Source organism: Mustelus asterias, chromosome 12 (assembly GCF_964213995.1).
Source record: "Mustelus asterias chromosome 12, sMusAst1.hap1.1, whole genome shotgun sequence".
NCBI classification, from domain to species: domain Eukaryota; kingdom Metazoa; phylum Chordata; class Chondrichthyes; order Carcharhiniformes; family Triakidae; genus Mustelus; species Mustelus asterias.
The window spans coordinates 79,680,581-79,706,958 of NC_135812.1; the positions used below are offsets into that span (position 1 = coordinate 79,680,581).

Sequence of the window (26,378 nt, forward strand, 5' to 3'; positions counted from 1 at the left end):
GCTTCATGCTCCCTCCACTCACATTGTCTGTATCTTTAAGACCTGGTTGGTTGTAGAGATTCGCATTCTAATCAGTATTCTGTAACTTGATTTTGTGTCTCTGTATGCCCTGTTTGAGAGCAGATTTCCACTCCATCTGACGAAGGAGCAGCGCTCCGAAAGCTAATGGCATTTGCTACCAAATAAACCTGTTGGACTTTAACCTGGTGTTGTTAAAACTCTTACTGTGTTTACCCCAGTCCAATGTTGGCATCTCCGCATCATGACTCTCTCCAAAGGCCAGAACTGGCACCCAGAACTGGTCACAGTAGTGCCGATGAGACCTAACCAGTGTCTTATTCAAGTTCAAGATGACCCCCTTACTCTTGTACTCAATGTTCTTATGAATAAGGCCTAAGATACTCTAATTTTACTAACTGCTCTCAACATACTATGTTTAGTCCACAAACTGATTTATTGAATTAGTTAGAATGTTTACTAAAAGTTACAAAACCATATATTGTTTTCATAAAATAAGCTTTTGAGTCTTTGCACTTAATTACATCAACACGCATTGGTTTCAGTTGTAATGAGACACAAGCATTGCTACCAGCAGAGGATGGAATATTAAGGCTTGTTTTTCCCATAAACATTCAAGGGAAATGTGATGTGGTTTCTGTTCTGTGGGTTGGACTGACACCAGCGCAAGTTTAGATGGAAGTGTATCAGTGCATTCTGTAATGTCTTGAGAGAAGTAAACTGCGGACATCAAGCATGGCTGTACAAATATTCCACCTTCTTCAGATTCTTTTTGTTCTTGTGATTGCTGCAGGTAGGACATGGCTTTTCTGTGAAATCTTTGAAATGTTTGACAATGGGAGTTTATTGGTACAAATGCTGGCATATCTTCAGCATAAAAATAATTCTGAAGATCCACTTTATAATATATACTAGACTAGACTAAAATTGCCTGAGACACTCAATTTGTCTTTGAAATTCTCCTATGAAACATCTGCCTCCCCTTCTAACTTCAGGTTTAAAATTCTCCTTGAAATTTAACTCCTCTAATCACACTTTGCCTAATCTCTGCTGACTGCTCTCTTGGTGTTCAAGTTCCTTACCACTCTGTAGAGCATTGCATAACATTCTAATGTATTTCTATGTTAGAAGTAATTCATAGAAATGCAAGCTATTGTTCTTTTATGTGGCAATGTGATACCTTTAATTGTCGTTTTGATTTAAGTTTAGAATGATGAAACAAATGCATCAAAGTAATTGTTACTTAGATAGTAAAAGTAAAGTAGTATAATTAAAATACTTGCCAGAACAGCATTGAACGAATGAGTATCTCCACGTAATTCAGAAGTTTAAACAAAGGACTTGATGCGACCAACCTGAGGGAGGGGGGGGGGGGGGGGCGGGGTGATGTGGTGATAGCTTATTAAATATGAAAATTGCATTCAGCAGATATTGAGCAACCATAGAACATAGAACAAAGAACACTACAGCGCAGTATAGGCACTTCGGCCCTCGATGTTGTGCCGACCAGTGGAACCAATCTAAAGCCCCTCTAATCTACACTATTCCAATATCATCCATATGTTTATCCAATAACCATTTGAATGCTCTTAATGTTGACGAGTCCACTACTGCTGCAGGCAGGGCATTCCACGCCCTTACTACTCTCTGAGTAAAGAACCTACCTCTAACATCTGTCCTATATCTCTCACCCCTCAATTTAAAGCTATGTCCCCTCATGCTAACCATCACCATGCGAGGAAAAAGGCTCTCACTGTCCACCCTATCTAATCCTCTGATCATCTTGTATGCCTCTATTAAGTCACCTCTTAACCTTCTTCTCTCTAACGAAAACAACCTCAAGCCCCTCAGCCTTTCCTCATACGATTTTCCCACCATACCAGGCAACATCCTGGTAAATCTCCTCTGCACCCTTTCCAACACTTCCACATCTTTCCTGTAATGCGGCGACCAGAACTGTACGCAATACTCCAAATGCGGCCGCACCAGAGTTTTGTACAGTTGCAGCATGACCTCCTGGCTCCGAAACTCAATCCCTCTACCAATAAAAGCTAACACACCGTACGCCTTCTTAACAACCCATCAATCTGGGTGCCAACTTTCAGGGATCTATGCACATGGACACCCAGATCCCTCTGTTCATCCACACTACCAAGTATCTTACCATTAGCCCAGAACTCTGTATTCCTGTTACTCCTTCCAAAGTGAATCACCTCACACTTTTCCACATTAAACTCCATTTGCCACCTCTCAGCCCAGCTCTGCAGCTTATCTGTGTCCCTCTGTAACCTGCCACTTCCCTCCGCACTGTCTACAACTCCACCGACTTTAGTGTCATCCGCAAATTTACTAATCCATCCTTCCACGCCCTCATCCAGGTCATTAATAAAAATGACAAACAGCAGTGGCCCCAAAACAGATCCTTGCGGAAAACCACTAGTAACTGAACTCCAGGATGAATATTTCCCATCAACCACCACCCTCTGTTTTCTTACAGCTAGCCAATTCCTGATCCAAACCACGAAATCACCCTCAATCCCATGTGCCCGTATTTTCTGCAAAAGCTTACCATGGGGAACCTTATCAAACACTTTGCTGAAATCCATATACACCACATCAACCGCTTTACCCTCATCCACCTCTTTGGTCACCTTCTTAAAAAACTCAATAAGGTTTGTGAGGCACGACCTACCCTTCACAAAACCAGGTTTCATAAACTAAGCAATTTTTAATATTCTCATATTTTAATGCTTCAATGGTTAATTTTCAGATCTATTGTTTGCGATTAGAGACATCCAATATTAGCTTATTGATATTTGGTTATTTGATTGAGGGTCTTTCGGATTTTGAGAACAACTATTAAGTTAGAGAGAAACTTTTCCTGTTGTTGAGAAAGTCCAAGACAAGTTTGCGTTGCATAAAATCAGAGCCAAACTATTCAAGAGAAAAGTTAGGAAATGTTTCTTCATGCGCAGAGTAGAAGGATAGGATAGGTTGAATAGACTTGGCTTGTTTTCATTGGAGTTTAGATGAGTGAGGGGTGACTTGATTAAGCTATATAAGATTCAGGCTGATCCTGACAAGGTCGATGTGGACAGGATGTTTCCTTTTGTGGGTGAGTCCAGAACTAAGGGGCACTGTTTTAAAATTAAGGGTCAGCCTTTTCGGACAGAGATGAAGAAAAACTTTTGCTCTCAGATGTTTGTGTGATTTTGGACCTCTTTGCCTCAGAACACATTGGAAGATGGGTCACTGAATATTTTCAAGGCAGAGATAGATAGAGACCGCGATTCTCCCATCCCACTGCACTACAAATGAAGCGCAGTGGGCTGGGAGATTCTCACACCGAACGATTCATGAGGTTGCGCAAGCATTCACGTCCCACTTGCATCTCCCAGCGCCGGACTTCCGGTGGTGTTTGCTCTGTGCTGGAAATTGGCAGGGAGCTGCAAAGGTCACTTACATGGTCATTGTAATAGAATTTAAATACGATTAGCGGGCACAGGACTGAAGTCTCCAGGCCCGCTAGCATCTCCTACCCCGCCAGAGTATTCCACTCCAGTGAGGATTACAGTAGCTCACCACTAATATGGAACCAGTGGCCCAACCCCGCTGGAGTGAAGGGGGTGCAATCGGGGCCCCCTAGATGCACGGTGGTCGGGCGGTGGGGTGGGGGTGCCCCCTGGGCATTGGCACGCTGGCAGTGCCAGCCTGTGCCCCCGGCACTGCCCAAGGGACAAGGTACATGGGGCATGGGACAGTGGCCTCTGCAGTGCACAGAGTGTGGGAGATTCTTCTCTGGAAAAAACAGTGTGAATTACTCCAGTTTTCACGCAAATTCGGCACTTAGAATTCTTTTGAGAGAATTCCGCCCAGAATCTTGCAAGATTTTAAGATCTTGCAAGAGGCCAGAGAACTAAATGCTACTGGGGGTAGTTGGGAATGAGGAACTTGAAACACAAAGAGACCAACCACGATCTTGTTGAATGGCTGAAAAGGCTCAAGGGGTCAAATGGTCTACTTTCTGTTCCTATTTTGCATGCTCATGACAAATGTTGGATTCTCACCTACAAAAAGCAGTAAGCACGAGCTTAATTAATAGTTTAAGATCTGAGGTCGATAGATTTTGGATGGGTAAGGGAGTAAATGAATATGGAGCCAAGAGATGTGGATGCAGTTAAGATGCAGATCAACCTTGATCTCACTGAATGGCAGAACACAAATTTGGCTTGGATTGAGAAGAGTCAATCTCCCACTTTCGGGTATACCCTGGTTGCTTGAATGACATTTAGAGGGTTTAATGGTTTTCTGCTGAAATTCTGTGCACACAACGACTTCTTGCTGTTTTAGCAGCCATCAAAATAGCTTCCTCATCACGTGGCGTGTACAGGTTCAAAGTCCCTTTTTGACAAAAAGGGGTGGCACGTTGATTATATCTCTTGCATTGTTGTTTGAAATTCATCCAGCCTTGTTTGGATGAGGGGGTCGTCATATTGCAATGGAAGGTTGAGGGTGTACACACATTGGGGGCAGTTTTCCCGTCTCGTCCACCAAGGGAATCTCAGCGGGCGAGGGTGCGGACCATGCAAAGGTCCATTGACCTTGGGTGAGATTTTCCAATTTTGGGGTGAACACGGTCAGAAAATCCACCCATTGAATTCAGCTGTTTCTTCTGTTCATGGTGAAACAGAAACATGGGCTTGTTGGAATGTTATAGTTCTGTTCATGATCATCCAGACTCAAACATGAGGATGTGTGAATTCCCCAGATGACCGCGAAATTGTGAATGTGTAATATTTATTTAGATATTTGTATGAGCTTCAGGACTATTTAGAGCTAAAAATGCAAAACATTCACATGATTTGCAGCAGCCATTTTAATAGTCTGTTCGCAAACAAAATTTTAAGTTACTGTCTTAAACTTCATAATATACTGGAACATGATTGTAAGAGGAATTTTCTTAGGTATCCCCTGGGGTGCTCTGTAGTTGTTGAATCTCACTCAACCAATACATAGACTGCGAAAGACAGTGTATAGTTAAAGAATGAAAAGGAATTTATTTGCTAATGCATGCATCAGGAGAAAGACACAGTCAATGAGGGTTGACTGTCGACTCCGAGCTAATATTGCTAGGTAAAATTATTATATTATTCTGAGTATTTCAATATCCCACCCAGTCTTGTCAATCAGACTAGAGGGCCCAATCACTACATCACACATTATTACCTCAGCCAATAACATTCCACTTGTCAACAGGAATAGGAGATTATTAACTTAGTGTCCATGTAGATTCCTTTCCCTTTACCTAGGAAACCTAACCCATATCATTACCAGTAACCAAGGCCATTATTAACATCTGTGATTTTTAATTGGTGAAAGGAGTCACTCTTTCACTGGAACTGGGGCATCCTTTCTCAGCTTGAGAGACTGCTCCAGCCTTGCTACCCATGAACAAATTTACTCCCTTAAATAGCAGGTCTATGATTAAACTTGTTTTTGTGTATCCAAAAACAGATATGAGAAGCTGCCTTTCTGTGCTCCATTGTATTAACAGAATTTAGTCTGTCTACCACTATGTTTCCCATCATGCTGCATTCAGAACGAAGTGTGCCAAGGCGCACAATACATATATATTGAAATTACAGTTTAAGCTTACAATACTTGGTTAATTTGTGGTTGCACAGTTTATAATATCTTTGCAGTTTATAATACCTTTGTAGTATGTTTTGTTTCAGGCACATTGTGAATTCTTATTATACATAAAAGGCACTTTGTAATTACCTTAACCTAGTCTATTTATTATAGCAAAACTAAAATGAATGGCCTGATACTAGAATTCTATACTACCCCCCATCAGTCCCTGCTTTTGGCCCTTGGCTATAGCCTAAGATAAAGCCACTAAATAGAAGTGTCCCAATACTTGTTCCTGTGTCCTGAAGGAAGACTGGTCCCTTCGTATCCTTGCTTGCTCAACTTCACTGCCATCACTGGTACTACCCCTTCTGTGGACTTGGACAACCTTGCACAGGCACACTTAACTACATTGACAAACACCATCAGTGCCAAGATCACCATGAAGAATATTGCAATCCCTTGTAGGATTGATGTTCCCAAGGAGCCTAACTACCGAAGGTAAATGGTTCAAGGTCTTTGAGTTTCTCCACCTCTTTCCTGCTATGATTAACCAGATTAGTTATGTTTTCTGAACTATCTAGTATGTCCGTGCAACACCCTGATCTAATCACTGCACAAGTCCCACCCCTTGTCGCCAAGACTTAATCCAATGCCAATCTGTGATGAAGTACCACAGTGCGCATGGCTACTATCTCATCATTAACCTTAGCAAGGGCAGTTGCTGTATCATTGGTGACTTGTTCCAAAATGGAGTGTAGAACCAGAAATTCACGCATCGCTTTAGCTACTCCATATTGGGGAAATAATATGCCAAAGAACCATTCTGTTTCTGTAACAGCCTGTCGATATCTTGGCAGAGGAGGGAGTTTAGGAGTGTGATATATGTATGGGATTACATATCCAAGGTAACATGACACCTTCCATCCGACAGGGAGCCAAGGATATGCCCTATCCCCACAAATCCAATATGTTCCATTGAGAGTTGGGTAAGTGTTTCCTCCTCTAAAGCAATAAGAAATATTGCAAGATTGGTCATTACTGGGTGGACTCAGGCATAGCCACATGGTTCAATCTACCATGTGTTCACATTCACTCATGCCCAAGTTCTCCCCTTGGCCTTCCATATTTCTAGCACAATATATCCCTTTTGGTTTTGGTGTTGGCTGTTTTAAAACTAAACTAGGAGCTGGTTCCCCGAGGTTATAGATAGGTGTACATATGTTTATATGACCTAACTTCCCTGCACAAGACTCACTGTTAAGAAATTCTTTCCTTACCTCTCTACTGATTCCCCCTCCTGCATGTATGGGGATGTGTGAACAATGTGCTAGTCAATCTAGCATATGTGTGTGCCCATATATAAGTATTAACATGTACCTCCCGAGGGGAACGCTGAAGAACCTCAGTTGCTGGTCCCACCTGAGTCAAAATCTGTACATTCAATATTAAAAAGATATAATCACATGCATTCATTATAGCAGTCTCTGCAACTTCTGTCTTCCAATCAAACACAATTGTTGATCAATGTCAGGTAATCATACAGCTTGTTTACGAAACTTGCACAATCACCGCGCCACACTTTGCACGCACTCGCCACTTGACTTGTTTCTGCGTTGGGGGATGTCCGGTCAATCTTTATTGGAGCTGTGCCTTGATTGTAGCTGTGGCAGGTCAGAGATCTTCTGTGTGCATAATCTGTAATAGAATCCAGATGGCCTCGTGACCTTAAATTTAGCAATCAGAATAAATTCGGTCCAATCAGATTCTCTCCACTTCTACTATTATATTAAATCATTCAGTCGCTGGGTCAGGTTCGCTATCTTGGGGCTTACCACCAGGGTACAGCCTTAACTGAGTCCAGTGTCTCCAGGGCAGGCCGCACTTCTCATCAATTAGGGCACATGTCTGCCCTGTAACCACCACATCAAAAGACCCTTCCCGGCAAGTTGCTAGCCCCTTTTTGTCTGTCATGAGTTTCACCATTACCTTATCTCCTGCCAATTTAGTCCAATCTCCATGCTGCTGTTGCGTGATCACCTGCTTTTTGAGAAAATGTAGATTGTGTATTGGATCCCTCCATATTCAATTCACCCTCTCCGCCATCCCTCAACTCTGAGAGTGATATGGTATGTGAAACCTCTGCTTTATTCCCAACATACGACAGATCTCTTTCAAAACTCTGCCCGTGAATGAGTTCCCTGATCAGAATCCAGCTGAAGAGGCATTCCCCACCTGGGAATTATCTCATTTGGTAATATCACAGCTACTGTTGAAGCTGTGGCATCTTTACATGGGAATGCTTCAACCCATTGGTCTACAATTACTAAACAGGACGCTTTCCCTGTACCCGTGGTAACGGCCCTGTAACATCCATTTGTAAATTTTCCCAGGGTCCTTTGGGTCTGGGTTGACTTCCCATTTTAATCTTGCAGGGATGTCCTGCCACCACTAGGGTGCACTGCAGACACCTCTGACAATACTAACATTTCTTCAATAAATCAAGCATTCTGTCCCTGCTCGTGTGTGCTGTTCCGTGATAAATCTTCAGCAGCGAATGCTGTTTACTTTAGGAACTATTATTTTCCCTTCTCTCCTCCATATTCCATCATGACCTCATCATCCTCCATCTTTTTTCCATTACTCCTTTTCCTCTTCATCTGCTTGTTCCTGCACTTGTTTTACATCAATATCTGGATTGTCCTCAACTGCTACAACTGCTAATCCTACAGGCTGTGTCCACTCCCAGTCCTGTTTTACTAAGGCCTTTGCTGCCTGGTCGGCAAAATGATTTCCTTGCTGTGCTTTATTCTCAATTTTCCTGTGAGCTTGAACTTTTATTACTGCTGCTTCTAAACGAACACTGGATGCCTGGAGTAAATTCCTGAGTATGCGGGCTATGGAGGATCATTTTTCCCATCAAAGTGAGGGGCTCCAACACACTGACCGCCCACGAGGCACAAGCTAGTGCCCTCACACACCGATGCATCCCTTTGGCAACTGAGTAACTGAGCGGAGTGATACTCTATCAGTCTCAATCATTCCCCATGCTGCTGAGCAACTACAGCTGCCTATATTCCATCATTTTCCTCACAAAAAATGTGTAACGGTTTGGTGACCAAAGCTGGGGCTGTCACCAAAGCCTGCTTCAAATCTGAAAAAGCCTGTATTTCTGCATCTCCCCACTCTATATTTCCCTGACGAGCCCTTCCTCCCTTTATCAAGTCCTGTAAGAGCTTTACCACTCGGGCACAATCTTCCACAAAATTCCTATAATAGTTAAGAAGTCTTCAATGCTTGTCTTACCCCTTTTCCGATGAAAAGCCTTTGTACACAAACAAACTTTCCCCGGTCCTCTGGAAACTATCTTTTTTTCCCGAATACTATAACCTCATAACATCTTTGAAATAGAAATCAAACCTTTCAATTTGATCCCAGGCCATAACTTATTTTAATTGTTTGTCCTTATCTTAAATAACATCATTTTATTAAGGTAACTTGCTTACAGCGCATTTTCTTATGTCAGAATCATCCCAAACTCAGAAAACAGTGTTTTGGGCTTTCAACTGCCCTTTAGTGTCTCTCTTATCTCTTCTTTCCTTTAAGAAAACTTTGTTCCTTCATCTATAGCTATCACCTAAACTGCGTTCTACTTCCGAGAATCCCTTTAAATGTCTCTCTTGTATCCAATGAATCCCACTTTTAATTCTGTCCTCCTCTGTTTACTATCAGCTCCTTTATAACGTATCTTTTATTATCCTGTTCATTTTCCTTTCTCATTTATTCCACTGAATTATTTCCCTCATCTTTAATCATATTAATCTGTCAATTTGGTGTTATAGGTGGGCTCTCCCTTTTAGCCCTTCTGGCATCTAATGCAGCTTTCAACCTTCCCATATTCAAAATTTACAACAGGGTGTGCTTTGTGTTCAAAACTACTTCACCAGTTTTGTGGTTGATTCACTACTTTGCATATCCATGTCACATATTTTAACTAGAATGCATTATGGCAGTATAATAATTCCCATCATTAAACACGCACTCCCATTCTATCTTATGCAATTCTCCTTTCTGTTAGATTTTTGATTTTATGTCTTAAAACTACTTCAAATCTTATAACACAAAGACCCATCCTGTCTGGGACAGAAAGGATTAAATCTCTGCTTGTTTTATCAGGGGCGGAGTAAATTCGCTCAGATTGACATCTTCACTTCAAACACTCCGGAATGATTCTTTCCATTTATCTTTTCATTGTCAGTTCTATCAAGAATACATTTTCGAAAGTAACAACAATCTTGATCCAGATTAATCCAAAATTAAATCTATTTTTATCACTTTTAAATATCCCTACTAAATTAAAACTTCTACACTTACTTACAATCTCTCCAGTTTAGCTCAAAATTTGCATGATTAATTATTTATACAACTTTACCTCCATAACCAACACAGGCAAATGCAAAATCAAATCAACTGTGTGCCTAAATGGTTAACTCTCCTGACAACTTTTCAGACGTTTTCACCATCTTGGAATTGATTTTCCTTTCCCAACATGGCAGAGCTCAAATCTCTGGCGGATTCCTATTCTTGAAAATGACCATGAATTGTACAGTTATATCCTCTCTCTCTCTCTATGCCATACACAGCGAGTCCGTCCTGCTTTTAACCCTTTATTCCCCTCTTTGGTCTATGACGTTTTAGACCAACCAATTTAACCTGTCTCTCTCTCTCTCTCTCACAGAAGACCTGTACTCCTGGGACCTCTCCCTGCCAGTTCTCTCACATGGCCTTGTCCCACCTCTACCTCTGGAATGCCTCCCTGTGAGTTCCTTGCACCCGAGCCAGCCGCCGTCTGTACACATGTCTAGCCACTTGACGCTTCTCTAGCTACGTGGCTTTTTTGGTTCCGCTGCATAGGAGTGCATGAGAGTCCGTCCCCAGCCCCGCTATGTTTAAACGTAGCTTCTCTGCAAACGCCCCTTCTACCCACGCAGCTTTTCGCTCTGCTCCGTAGGTGATCTGAGAGTCCGTCCCTGGCCCCTCCATGTTAAGCATGGGCTCTTTACATATACACCGCTTTTGCACCTCTACCCCAGTCTGAGTTACTCAACTTACGGCTTCCGTAGCCCCCTAACTACTGGGTGGTATTTAAAGAAAACACTCACCCACCTTTTGGGAACATGTCTCGCCACCGGTCACCGGTGAGTACCCTGCTCGCAGCACCAAATTATAAGAGGAATTTTCTCAGGTATCCCCTGGGGTGCTCTGTAGTTGTTGAATCTCACTCAACCAATATATAGACTGCGAAAGACAGTATATAGTTAAAGAATGAAAAGGAATTTATTTGCTAATGCATGCATCAGGAGAGAGACACAGCCAATGAGTGTTGTCTGTCCTCTCCGAGCTAATATTGCTAGGTAACATTGTTATATTATTTTGAACATTTCAATATCCCACCCAGTCTTGTCAATCAGACTAGAGGGCCCAATCACTACATCACACATTATTACCTCAGCCAATAACATTCCATCTGTCAACAGGAATAGGAGCTTATTAGCTTATTGCCCATGTAGGTTCCTTCCCCTTTACCTAGGAAACATAACCCATGTCATTACTCGTAACCAAGACCATTATTAACATCTGTGATTTTTAATTGATGAAAGGAGTCACTCTTTCACTGGAACTGGGGCCTCCTTTATCAGCTTGAGAGACTGCTCCAGCCTTGCTACCCATGAATGAATTTACTCCCTTAAATAGCAGGCCTATGATTTAAACGTGTTGTCGTGTATCCAACAACAGATAACAGAAGCTGCCTTTTTGTGCTCCATTGTATTAACAGAATTTGGTCTGTCTACCACTGTGTTTCCCATCATGCTGCATTCAGAACAAAGTTGGCCAAGGAGCACAATCCATATGTATTGAAATTATAGTTTAAGCTTATAATACTTGGTTAATTTGTGGTTGTACAGTTTATAATACCGTTGCAGTTTATAATACCTTTGTATATTTTGTTCCAGGCACATCGTGAATTCTTACTATATATATAAGGCACTTTATAATTACCTTAATCTAGTCTACTTACAGTAAAACTAAAATGAAGGGCCTCATACTAGAATTCTATACTACACCCCCCCCCCCCCCCCCCCACCCCCCTCCCAATCAATGATAAACTGGAAGGTTTGTTTAACTGGGAGTTAAAGGAAGAAATCTATCGCAATCCACTCAATGAAAACGAGCTAACCTTATTGCACTTGGAGATATGGAATGATTCAGTTTTTGTTGCTGTTTGAAATCACAGCAGTGGGCTATGAAAAATCCAGGGTGTTTTAGGCCACCGCACAGGGGTCACAGAGCGGCCACAAATCCACAGTTATGCAATTAATAAAGAAATGTTGGAAGGTTGTGTAGTCACAAGCTAATGGAAGGACCCCTTCCATCTTGTACCTTGTTGAATAGCTGGAACACTGAACTGAAATCAGAGCGGATTCAGAGGGAAGTGATGTGACTTTTGAGTTGGTCCCAGGAAGAGATAATTAACTTTAAGGATTTCATAAGATAAGGAAATTCTTGGGGGAATTAGAAAGTAGAAATACGTTTATAACACAAGTCTTTATAAAATGCAGTTTTAATTTGATAATGCTAACTGAGTTTAATTTCCTTAAATGTGCAATAAAGTTTGTTTTTGTTTACAAATGTGTAATCTTACGATGTTGTTTTCTTGGCTAATCCCGAGGTGTTTGGACTTTTTCTTTAAAATGTTAATATATGATTGTTAAACATTTTGTTTTACTGCCACCCCCAATACAAAACTGCTCATTCCCTTGTTGTGGCACCTAAGATTTCCTTCACAAAGTCCTCTGGGTTTTGGACCCTCTGAGTTCAAGGTGCCTGTGCAGTCGAAGACTCTGTCATTGAGGGAGGAGGCAACATTTGAGGTTGTATGAAGTCCCCCATCTATTCGTCTCCGGTGGCCATGTATTCTGTCACTCTGCCCATCTTTTGTGAATCTACCATGGTGAGGGTGGTAAATACAAGAGGACTGGACCTCCGTTTTCTGCCTCTCCATGGAATTCTGTGCTCTCATCGACTGAGAGGAAAGGAAGCAAAAAAGTTACAGTGTGAAAAATGGAATATTACGAGCAGGTGCATTGTGAGTGACCAGCAATAAATGTAGTTGAGTGTCTGTAGTTGTTGCATAGATGGGGATCTGAGGAGGTAGCAGAAAGGGTTAATAGTTATGCTAATGAGTTAGTGATGTATATCATGATTTCAGCAGTCACATGCTAGAGTCCCAGTGGAGCAGATGGTACAGTCAATACTCATGAGGTGAATACCTACTCTGTAGCCTCTCTTGTTTATAATGTTCATGTGTAATCCTCCTTCCTCAGACTGGAGTTACTGAAGGTAAGATAGGCCATGCAAGCAACGTATGAAAGAGTATCTTGAGAAAGAGGAATGGCTGGAGCTGCAGGGAGTGTTGGCCTGAGGTGTACTGTGCAGGAGAATGCTAGGGAGGTCAGATTGTGGGGATTGAATGTGGGAAGCCACCTGCTGTGATGAAATCACTGTATCTATGTGCGAGGTACCAAACACTTAGATCTCTTCCAATCACTCCAGATTCATGTCAGAGCCTAGCCTCTTCCTTCTATCTGTTGGCAACAATGGGCAGGGTTCTCTGGCCGTTAACGCCAGTGGGATTCTCCCGTCCTGCTGCAGTGAATGGAGATTTGGCTGAGAGCCAAATGAAAGACCGCAAGTAGGGCAATGAGAGAATTGCAGAATGGAAAGAAGTCAACACTTTGTCGGAGACAGACCCAACCAACAGTGAACGCAAAAGGATTTGACTGAAGTTAAGACAAGTCGAAATGAAGATACTATTTGTGAAATGTGTATGTCCAGTAAGAACATGATGGATTCCTCTTTAAATTAAAGACTTCAAAGGGGATTAGGAACTACTCAACACAAAGAGTATTCAGCAAAAAGAATTAAAGCTCGAGAGAAGACATTAAAACAACAAGGTGAAATGACTGACAACAAACTTTTGTTGGATAAATTTACATTGCACATTGTACATTACAAATTCCATGAAAAAGCAATTAGCAGCACAATGGCACAGTGGCTAACACTTTTGCCTCACAGTGCCAGGGACCTAGGTTCAGTTCTGGCTCGGATGACTGTCTGTGTGGAGTTTGCACATTTTCACCATGTCTGCATGGGTTTCCTCTGGGTGTTTCAGTTTTCTCCCACAGTCCAAAGATGTGCAGATTAGGTGGATTGGCCATGCTAAATTGCCCCTTAGTGTCAGGGGGACTAGTGGGGTAAATACGTGGGGTCACGGGGATAGGGCTTGGGTGCGATTGTTGTCGGTGAAGGCTTAATGGGCCGAATGGCCTCTTTCTGCATTGTAGGGATTCTATGAATATAAGAACATATCCAGTGAAAAATTGAATCAGGAAAATAAGATTTTGAAGAAGAGAAGCTTGGCAATGAGAAATTAACTGAAGAGAACAAAGAACAAAGAATAGTACAGCACAGGAAACAGGCCCTTCGGCCCTCCAAGCCTGTGCCGCTCATTGGTCCAACCAGACCAATCGTTTGTATCCCTCCATTCCCAGACTGCTCATGTGACTATCCAGGTAAGTCTTAAACGATGTCAGCGTGTCTGCCTCCACCACCCTACTTGGCAGCGCATTCCAGGCCCCCACCACTCTCTGTGTAAAAAACGTCCCTCTGATATCTGAGTTATACCTCGCCCCTCTCACCTTGAGCCCGTGACCCCTCGTGATCGTCCCTCCGACCTGGGAAAAAGCTTCCCACTGTTCACCCTATCTATACCCTTCTATTAGGTCTCCCCTCATTCTCCATCTTTCCAGGGAGAACAAGCCCAGTTTACCCAATCTCTCCTCATAGTTAAGACCCTCCATACCAAGCAACATCCTGGTAAACCTTCTCTGCACTCTCTCTAAAGCCTCCATGTCCTTCTGGTAGTGCGGCGACCAGAACTGGACGCAGTACTCCAAATGTGGCCTAACCAGTGTTCTATACAGCTGCAACATCAGACTCCAGCTTTTATACTCTATACCCCATCCGATAAAGACAAGCATACCATATGCCTTCTTCACCAACTTCTCCACCTGTGCTGCCACCTTCAAGGATTTGTGGACTTGCACACAAAAGTCCCTCTGTGTTTCTATATTCTTGATGGCTCTGCCATTTATTGTAGAACTCCCCCCTACATTAGTTCTTCCAAAATGCATCACTTTGCATTTATCTGGATTAAATTCCATCTACCATTTCTCCGCCCAATTTTCCAGCCTATCTATATCCGACAATGTTCATCGCTATCCACAAGTCCAGCCATCTTCGTGTCATCCACAAAACTTGCTGATAACACCAATTACACCTTCTTCCAAATCATTTATATATATCACAAATAGCAGAGGTCCCAGTACAGAACCCTGTGGAACACCACTGGAACAGTGGTGTTGTGGAACAGAGACCACTCCATCTGACGAAGGAGCAGCAAGCTCCGAAAGCTTATGGTATTTGCTACCAAATAAACCTGTTGGACTTTAACCTGGTGTTGTGAGACTTCTTACTGTGCTTACCCCAGTCCAACGCCGGCATCTCCACATCAACACCACTGGTCACAGACCTCCAGCTGGAAAAAGACCCTTCGACTGCTACCCTCTGTCTCCTGTGGCCAAGCCAGTTTTCTACCCATCTAGCCACCTCTCCTTGTATCCCATGAGCCTTAACCTTCTGAACCAATCTGCCATGAGGGACTTTGTCAAATGCCTTACTGAAATCCATATAGACAACATCCGCGGCCCTTCCTTCGTCAACCATTTTTGTCACTTCCTCAAAAAACTCCACCAAATTTGTAAGGCACGACCTCCCTCTTACAAAACCATGCTGTCTGTCACTATTGAGATTGTTCCGTTCTAAATGCGCATACATCCTGTCTCTAAGAATCCTCTCCAACAACTTCCCTACCACGGACGTCAAGCTCACTGACCTATAATTACCCGGGTTATCCCTGCTACCCTTCTTAAATAACGGTACCACATTCGCTATCCTCCAATCCTCAGGGACCTCACCTGTGTCCAATGAAGAGACAAAGATTTCCGTCAGAGGCCCAAGAGGTAAAAACATTGAATTTGACAGAAGAATCAGCAATTCAGACAGAGAAAGAAACTGAGATTACTTGCAAAAACACGATTTTTGAATTGGTCAGACTAATAGAAAAGCATAAGAACCAAGGAAGTTTGGAAGTTGGATGCAGAATTGGCTGAGTGGCAGGAAGCAAAGAGTGATGGTCGAGGGGTGGTTTTTGGGAATGGAGGACTGTGCCCAGTGGGATCCCACAGTGATCAGTGTTGGGGCCCTTGCTGTTTGTGATTTATATAAATGATTTAGACTTAAATGTAGGATGGTTGATCAATAAGTTCGTAGATTTTGCAAAAATTGGTGGGGTGGTAAATAATGAGGAGGATAGCCTTAGATTACAGGAGGATGTAGATGGGCTGATCAAATGGGTTGATCTGTGGCAAATAGAATTCAATTCAGATAAGTGTGAGGTAATGCACTTGGGGAGGGTAAACAAGTCAAGAGAATACATGATGAATGGCAGAACTCTGGGAAGCACTAAGGATCAGAGGGATCTTGGTGTGCTTGTATACCAGTCCCTCAAGGTAGCAGGACAAGTGGATAAAGTGGCTGAGAAGCCATATGGTACACTTGCCTTTATTAGTCGAAGCATAGAATTTAAGAGCAGGAAAGTTATGCTGAAACTATATCAAACATTGGTTAGGCCACAGCTAGAGTATAGTTGCACTTTTGCAATCAACATTCGAGAAGGTATGTGATAGCATTGGAAAGGGTGCAGAGGAGATTTACCAGGATGTTGCCTGGGCTGGAGAGTTTTAGTTAAGAAGAGAGATTGGATACACTGCGGTTGTTTTCCTTGGAAAAGAGAAGACTGAGGGGGGACATGATTGAAATATATAAAATGATGAGGGGCATCTATAGAGTGGGCAGGAAGAAACTTTCCTCCTTGGTGGAGGGATCAATGTCTAGGGGGCATAGATTTAAGGTAAGGGTCAGGAGGTTTAGAAGGGATAGGAGGTTTAGAAGGGATGTGAGGAAAAACTTTTTCATCCAATGGATGGTGGGAGTCTGGAACTCACTGCCTGAAAGGGTGGTGGAAGCAGAGACCCTCATAACTTTAAGAAGTATTTAAATGTGCACTTGCGATGCCAAGGCATACAAGCCTATGGGCTCAGTGCTGAGTGCTGAAAAATTGGATTAGCATGTTTGTGTACTTTGTCTTTGACCAGCGCAGAAGCAATGAGCTGAAGGGCCTTTTTCTGTGCTGCATACCTCTGTCTCTAATATCATAAAATGGTTGATGAAAAAGATGCTGAATTGAAATGCTGGAAAGAGAAGAAACTTTATCACATGATCTAAGTACCAGAAACAGAATACCATGACCATTCCTTCATACATGATAGACCAGGATTGTGAAAGAACTGTCAGGACAAGACTTTGTTGAATTGTGATATGTGTGCCTGAATGCATTTTAATGTAAGGTGCTTGGCAGAGCAAGGGTCAACGTGGGACTAGACAGTGGCATCGCCCACAGGGTGATGTATCACATGGTCAGAGAACTGTCTGGAACTGAACTCAGGAGCATGCCTGCATGGAACAGCTCCATACACAACCATATTTGGAACTTTACATAGTTAAAGACTACAATAAAAGTGTTTATGTTAAACACACAAGCCTCAAGATCCCATCAATGAGCCATCACCACTGCAACAATAATAAAAAACACACTAAAGTCCGTAATATGAAACTTCAGCAGTGGATCAAATTGGATCCCATAATTATTGTTTCTAAAACCGGACCCCTATTGTACCAAGTAGACCTGGCAGGGCGGATCATTCATAAACATATGGATCACTTGAGGAGTGGAGAGAGACTTCAGCAGTCAGCATTGCATTAAGAAATGTTTTTGAACCTGTAAGCGCCTGCTCGACCTGTTATAGACATAACTGATATCTCTATGGGAGCACGTAGTAATGAACTGCCTGTACTAGAAGAGGTGCCTCTTATTGCAGTTCCTATTAATGTTGATCACGTGGAAGCATTTCAGACAACAGAATTATACCACTCTACAAGATACAGAAAAACCTCTCAAGGACTTGATTTATAACTGTCCAACTCATGTACACCATATTTAGTTATAATTCACGACTGCGTGACTTAGTTATTAAAGACTGTAAAAAGGAATTAAAGGGGGAGGCAATTGTCTCTTTAAGGCTCCAACTTCTGGGTGTGCAACCTACTCCCTGCAGCAGAGGGTATTATTTAGGCCATGAAGTGATGGACTGAAGTGGCAACTAGACTCTCAGCTACTGAAAGGAGCCATTTTACTCCAGGAATCTGAAATAATAGAAATTACACAGAACAATCCCTTATTTCTATACCACTATTCTTCTTCAAATAAATATTGACTTAAAAGAACATTCCGTTTGATAATTGATCACATTCAGAGCTTTATGACCGTACTGACTATATCTTTAATTCTATATTTTACAGACAGTCGCATTTTTCAGTCTCCTTTTGTTAAACAAGTGAAAGGGGGAGGATCTGTTTCAATAAACTGCGGATTTACATCTGAAGACGATACCATTGTGGGCATCTATTTAAGAAGAAATCTTTTAGTTCCCACCGATCTGATCTACGTCCACGATCGTATTAATACGGTGCATGACGCATATATCAACCGTACTGAGTTTAAAGGAAGCAAACAAAACTTCACTGTAACCCTCAATAATCTCCAGGAAAATGACACAGATATTTACTATTGCGTGTTTGGAATACGAAAAGTTACAGTATCAAATGTATTTGGACAAGGAACAATGTTGATAGTGTCAGGTATGTTTCTTTCAAATTTTCATCTGACACCAAATTTATTCATTAAAATTTATTTCCTAAAAGCAATATTTGTATTGAGACATGTAGGGGATGACGTGCAGCTATGTGCCTGCTGTACAGTTCTTCTTATTAATAAATTATTTTCTATTTTTAATGAAGTCTATGAAAGTGCATCATTACATTTCATAGATGGAACCTTCATTTCTACTTGGCATAACTTCAGCCATATCCTTTTGACTTCACTGTTGGTCAGGTCTGACTCTGACCAAGAGTTGACTTGTTTCCATTCAGCAATTCTCGCATTAACCTTCTTGTGGGATCTTTCATTGTCTTCCTTCTGGGGTATTTCATTGCCCTCCTTTCAGTGCTCTCTTTCTGGTTAATTCTTTTACCACTTTCTGGGGTCTTCTATTGCCTCCTTTCTGAGGCTTCTCTTGCCCTCTGTTTGATGTATTTTTTGCCTTCTCTTTGAGGTCTTTGTTGCCTCCTCTGACGTCTTCCGTTGCCTCTTCCATGAGCTCTTCATTTCTTATCGATCTTTCTTTGAGAATTGCCCTCTCTCTGGGGTCTTCTCCAATTTTCTTGTAGATAGCTGTTTGTTCCCTCTTGTGGTTGCTACTTTAAGTGCAACATCACTTTAAATGTATTACGTCTTTAAATGCATTGCCATTGTCATCTTTTTTGCTCATCTGTTAGCAGCTGCCAGCTTTCTCTCTGCATTTTCCGAGTACTTTTGAAGTTTTGGCTGCTTTATTTTGCACTTTGTTAATGTTTCCTTTTTCTCAGGGAAGTTCATTCCAGAGATTCCTGGAATTTAGTTTTATTAGAATCATAGAATCTCTATAGTGCAAGAGGAGACCATTCAGCCCATTGAGCCTGCTCCATCAACAATCCCACTCAGGCCCATAGCCCCACGTATTTACCCTACTAATCCCCCTGACACTAAGGGACAATTTACCATGGCCAATCAACCTAACCTGCACATCTTTGGACTGTGGGAGGAAACCGGGGCACCCGGAGGAAACCCACGCAGACACGGGGAGAACATGCAAACTCCGCACAGTCACCCAACAATGGAATTGAACCCAGGTCCCTGGCACTATGAGGCAGCAGTGCTAATCACTGAGCCACCGTGCCACCCCTAAATTATTCTTCTGGCCGTTTGAGTAGTCTGTTTCTTCTTTCATTATTTTTCTTTGATGGGCCGGTTTTTTTGTCAATTTCAACAAGTGGCAGAGGGCCCTGTGGGGGAGATGGGCGATTTTGTGTTGAGACAAACAATATAAAGAGGTCAACATGGAGGAGAAAGTTCACAATCTAAAGTTGTTGAACTTAGTGTTGAGTCCAGATCAAAATCTTTTGCATGTACCCTACAGCCATATTTGATCAGTCTCACCTCATTTTTTCCTTATCATTTCTTGAGTTGTCTTCCATCCTCTCCCATTCATTTCACTATCAGTTATTTTATTCTGAGGCCTGCAAATAAGAATATACAATAGCCAGAGAACACAGTTGTTCTTAAAGGTGAGTGAACCTGGCAAGTATCTCCTGCAGCCATGTCTACTGTTGACACAAGCTACTTTAGCAAGTTTCTTGGTTAATCAAAGTTAAATTAAATGTCTAACAGAACTTCATACCAATTCTTAACACTTGCTATAACTTATGGCTTTGACATGGACGGTATGAAGGGCCATGGGAGTGGGTGCTGCACCAAGGGACATAACTTGGCATGGACGGTATGAGGGGCCATGGAGTAGTTGGTGGAGGATATAGCTTTGCATGGCGGTATGGGTGAAACCATTTGAACTTGCCTTTCAAAAGGTTCCCTCATCCAGAATCATGATGCCTCTGAGGGGTCATAAACCTCAAGTCCTTTAAAAGCTGGCCCAAAACGACAAGAAATGTGGAGGTCTGGGTCATACCTATCCCCATAATGAAACTGGCCAGGTCAGCAGTGCAGGGTGTGGGAATCGCAACCCACACGCAAATCGGGGCCGTGGGAATAGGGTTGGGAATCCTGTAATTGGGTCCCAGCCGCCATTTTGATACCTCCAGCATATCCCTGACTCTATGGAAATCCAGACTACAGCACTGATTTTAAAGAACAAACTTCCTCCTGGCTTTAATGGTACGTTTCTCCCTGCCTCACCAGAGTGAATTTTCCAGTATCCTTTAAAACAAAACCCCCTTTGTTCAACCCTTTGAGCATTATCAACTGGATTTCTCACTGCAAGGCACCCTCTAATGAACAATCCTTGTTTCCTTGACCATGAGTTCCATTTTCACTCGCACTCTATCTGGTGATTTACCCAAAAGCAATCCTTTTCTTTTGCCAGGCAGGGCAACCACTGTTGTGGTCTTCTTCCCCAATGTTTTCCATCTTACTGCCCCAAGGGTCAGTGAGCCTGTATGGCAATCAGACCAGTTGCCTCCTCCTTATCATCCAGGTGTTCAAACTTGCAACTTATTTTCCATAGGTTTTGCCCTTTGCCCCTGTCCCCATGGCAACCAAGACACACGGGCTTTTCTCTGGGTTAACTCAATATGACATTGCATAGGCTTGTCCTTGGCCAGACTCTGTACATGTTCACATGGATTTATTTCCAGGCAGACTCAGATAAAAGTCTTGTACAGCTCCCAAGCTGCTCCATTTTACCTTGAATGAAAGGAGATAGTTTAGAGTAAACTTTTTTTATAAAGACTCCAAGGAAGTTAGGTATATGGTGGTTAGGTGGGCAAATAGAGTTGAGGTCAAGGCTCAGCCATGATCTTAGTAAAGAGCAGGAGAGACTTGAGGGGCTGAATGGCCTACTTCCTTGTTTATGTTTTTTTGGGGGCACATCCAATATGGCAAACAGCGCAGGAGCAGGAAGATGAACAGGAAGCTCATGGGCAGCTCTGGGCAAGAAGGTCCGGTTTCTGCATGAAGCACCCCAGCAAAGGCAGCAGTCAGTCAGGCTGGCTGACGGGCAACAGCAAGGCCACTGGCAGAAGATGGGAAGGGTAAGTGCTGTCACCCTGAGAGAGGACAGTGGGTTTATTCTCAGCACCACTATTCCCGCAGGGCATCATCTTCGATGATGGCCAGCATCGTCACCTCCATGGGAGTGAGGGCATGCCTGTCCCTCTCCAATTAGTGCCATTGCTGGCACTTGTGTGACTCCACTTCAGCTATTGACAGCCTATCTTGTTTGAAGGCAGAAGTCATGAGCTTGTAAGTGTACTCAGAGATTTAAACACAGAACATGATTGGCGTATTCTAATCAGCGACACAACATATTCTGTCTTTTGTACTTCATCTTTATTTTCGGTTAAGAAAGATGATAGAAGATGAAAATAATTTCATGACAATGCAGAGATATAAAATGTGCAATTCTTTTGTCAAAAACAATTACATATTTTTTCAGGGCTTAAAATGGAACACCATGCAAACTGTTCTGTGGGAGCAGCAAACTACAGCGAAGTTTCATATAAGAATTCAATCCTGATCTGTGTGATTACTGTTGCAATATTTGCCAGTATTTGTGCATTAGTTCTGTTATTCTTGCATGTAAGTTCCTGCTTTCTTTATAACAAATATTTATAGGTATTAAATAATAGGAAGTGAAATTGATGCAATTAAATACAGATTGTGCTGGTGAACAGTTATCCAGATTGTTAAATTGGGAAAAAGCACATGTTATATGTAACTTATTGTCCACTTAAAAATGGATGTCTGGATGTCCGCTTTCATCTAGTTTGGATAGGGCAAAATTCAATGTCCTCACCAAGGCACTGAATTAGGCAGGGGGGTGGTGGGCGAGGACCTCACTATCTTCCTAACTGCACCCTGGTTATGTCTGGGGTGGGAGTGAATGCTCACCTAAAGCCTCATCCTGCCTCTGCTGATATTAACTCAGTGACTGGCGGGGCATTCACCATTGTGGAAATCCTCATTCAAGGGCACTCATTTCCTGATTAAGAGACCTGGCATTGGGAAGAGTGGTGGGTGGGGTGGCACTGAAAGCCACTCTCCCCACTCCCACTGCCTGCCCTTGCTTCTTACCCACTCCCCACTGTATTCACCAGTCAATGATTCCCTCACTGTGACCCCCCATCCTGCTGTCACTCAGCTGTGCAGTTGATCCCTGACTGAACCTGAGCCTCTGGTGGAAGTGTAACCACAAGCCAGCATTGGTGTCCCTGTGGCACTGATGATACTGAGCATCCGCCAGTGTCTGATTGGCTGGCAGCTCACAGCGGGAGGGATTTCCACTCATGGGACCTTGATTCTGGGGAAGGCCTGGCACTTGCCTGATGGGTCCTTCAAATCACGGGTCTCCCCCAAAGAAGGCAATGTGGGGTATTTGCCAGCGCTCCATCCAGTGAGTGAGACCCCCATCGCCTGGATTAAATTCAACGCAAAGAACCTGAGTCATAAACATTAAAGAGATTCTGGGATCCCCATATCAATGATTCTCTGTAACTTCCCTCTCATTTCAGAAGAATTTTTATTGTTAAAAAAATCTAATCAACTGAATTACACTATTGATATTGATTTTTCTGAAATATATAATTAATAAAACCAATACTTGACTTTGTTAGTCTTAGAAAAGCACCCCTTTAACACTCAAAGCAAAATTTGTCAAATAAATACAGTAGGACCCTGGAAATCTGTGAGTTACAACCCCAGAATTCTCCCGGAACATATGTATTGTTGAACCTCATGATCACAGATGCCATTCTCCAGCCGATTTGATTCACTCCGTGAGATCTCAAGAAATAGCTGAAGGAACTGAATAGAGCTAAGGCTATGGGCCCTGCCCCATATGTAGCTTTGAAGACTTGTACCCCAGTACTAGTAACATCCTTAACTAAGATGTTTCAGTACAATTGCAACACTCATATCTACCCAATTAAAATGGGAAATGTCTATGTCCACTAAAAGCAGGACAAATCATTCCAACCAATTATCACCCTATCAGTCTTCCCTCAATGATCAGAGAAAATTCAGAAAGGCAGTGGAAGGTGTTCATTCAGAGCCATTTATTAAAGAATAGAAATAATAGAAATATAGATAGCTAATGCGAAATGAACAACATTTTCAGGATCATTCAGCCTTCCTAGGGTCCAAGGTTCTCCATTTCTGGCAAGATCAGCAATTGTTGCCCATCCTAACTGCACTTGAACTGAATGGCTGAGTTGGGTATTTCAGAGAGCAGTTATTAGTCAACTACATTGCAGAGAATCCGGAATCACATGTAGACCAAACCAGCTGTAGGGTCCATTCATTCCTTTGAATAGACGAGGGCAGCACTGGTACGGTGTTGAAATGAATTTCTTTTATTGAACAGAACTTAAAATGAAATCAGTATAAAAGCGAAAAGAAAGAGAAAAGCTGGAGCCAGCCCTGTACTGATCACATACTGAACTCAAAAACAAAGCTGAACGGCAAACACAGAGCTGAAACTACAATATATGTCACTCGTCATCTTGTTATTGAAATTGTTTTGCACATGCTGTCCCCAACTTGGAGAAACAGGCCTTGCAGATGTTGTTTATGAAAAACTTGTTTGGCTTATGAAAAGTTTGTTCTGCTTGCTTTGCACTCTTTAAAAATGCAGCCAATTCCGAGCTAACCCAGCATGCCTTATGAGTTTTAAAATGTAGTCAAGTGTTAGCTTTAGTATGTAGTCAAGTTAATCCCAACAGTCTAGCAGTTAAACATAATTGTAAAGGCAGAAATATCTTAAAATGAAGTATTTTCATAGATGAAACAAACCATACACAGGGTCCCTCAACATCAGCTAATAATGGCAGGTTGCCTCCATGAACGCCAGGTTTCATGAATTGAATTAAATTCCACCAACTACCATGATGGGATTTGAACCAATCGTCCCCCAGAGGATTAACCTGCATCTCTGGATTACTAGTCCAGTGACATTACCACTGCCTTATATTGAAGCAACCATTGTGATGAATGTGATTTTTAAAAACTGTCTTCATTTTTAGGTAAGAAAACATTCGTTGGGAGAGCAGCTAACTCATTGTATGACGATCTGAACCTGGTGCGAACACAAAGAAGGGGATGCTCGTTGCATTATTTTGCATTAACTTCAAGCTCAGGCCACCTTATGCTTTTTCTATTAAAGATCAAATGTAGGCAGAGAATTGTAAAATTCTTAATTTCTTTCAAATTTAGCACATTTTCGCCAAACGTTTTTGCGATGTAGGGGTTTGTTTAAAAAAACATTATAGATTGCATTTTACCACCTCTCTTGTACTACTGGGAGGAGGGTGAGCTGGTAATTTGGTGGTGGACGGCATTGGATGGAGAGCTTGACGTCCTCCCACTGCCACAGTATATCACCAGTGGCAGAAATCTCAGGGGTGCAACTGCCCGCTGGTTGGCTAATTATGCTTATTACATGCCCAACAAAGGGCCTCTTCCCACCCCGCCACCATTTTGCCAGCTTTGGGAGGTGTCACTGCTGCATGGGGACACAACTAGTTAAAGTCCACTTTTTGAGGCCTGGGCCCTCCATTATGTCCTCTCCAAGGCCAAGGAAGGGGCTCAGCTCCTCTCAGCAATAGTTGTCAACCTTGTGACTAAGGGGTCACCGTTAGAAGGTAGAGCTTCTTCTCCCCAATCGAGACAGCCTGCCTGTCTGAACCAAGTACAGTTAGAAAGAAAAATTTACCTTCTCTTTGAGGGCACCTCAACATGGAAGAATCTTTTCCTTCTTCCTGCACCATTCCAGCTATGGTAATGTTGAGACTGCAGTTCTGCCAGCTCTCTGACTGGACTGGCAGTGCTGGGAGGCAAGACGCCACCCTCAACTGGATGGCAATCCCAATGGCAGCCTCGTAATTGGCTGCTGCTAGGGTAAAACGCCACGGACAGTCCTGGTGCCAGCCTATGTGACTCCTGGCAATCAGACCTTCTGAGAAAGTCCAGCCCCATTTGTTTTATATTTGCAGAATATGTGCAGAGCTTGCTTTGTAGAAGGTGGTGTTTGTGTGTGTAATTCATGGATATTAAGGTGGAGAAACACCCCAATTGTACGTGGGGCAGATGTCATTTGTACATTCGTTTATTCCCTTCCTCTCTCCTCTTCCGCATTCTCAGTGCCTTCAAGTGTTGATGTACTGTTCCACAGACAAGTGAGAAATCCCGCAAGCCCTTGCTGCCTTACCAATGTCACACTTGTAGCGCGAGTGCGATACCTCATCTGAAATTGGGTCATGCCACGATTCAGGCATCCCAGTTTGCCACCTAAAACAAGCATTAGATCCCTTACATATGTTAACGAAGGACCTCATGCCTGTTTTAGATCCCCTCAGAGGAACTAGAAAGGGAAGAGAAGGGCAGGCATTGGCGTGGCAGACAATTCCTATGTTGCCAAGCAGAAACTAGCAACAAAGGTAAATTAATCATCCAGTTTTGTCATCTTCCAAATGACATTTCTCATGTTCCTCTTTATAAATGGCTAATTAACAATATGTTGTCATGCTGCAGCAGTAATAAATAAACAGCTGAACCGGACACAAATTCCATTTAAATCGTCTCCATTTATTTTTGCTGTCATGCTGTGCTTAGTGAATTTTTTGATTCGATGAATACATGATGCTCAATGCGAATTACTTCTATTCCTTAATTAGTCTCACTCCTGTTTTATCTTCAAATGTTATATCAATTCAAATTTTAACTTTATGCATGGTTGAAGTTGGCAGAAAATGTCATGATCTAAAAAACTATTCCAAGTGACTGGATTGGTTAGTCTTCTGCATAGTGGCACAATGGTGAGCAC

At 42.5% G+C, this 26,378-nt stretch overlaps 1 gene segment (V, D, J or C); it reads left to right on the forward strand.

The window, feature by feature from the left end:
- Positions 1–688: 688 nt before the first annotated feature.
- On the forward strand, positions 689–26,126 carry LOC144501965 (Ig kappa chain V region 12F2-like). The segment is given in 4 exon segments: positions 689–811; positions 18,250–18,588; positions 21,996–22,138; positions 24,580–26,126. Coding segments are annotated over 4 exon segments (591 nt in total).
- The last annotated feature ends 252 nt before the right edge of the window (positions 26,127–26,378 follow it).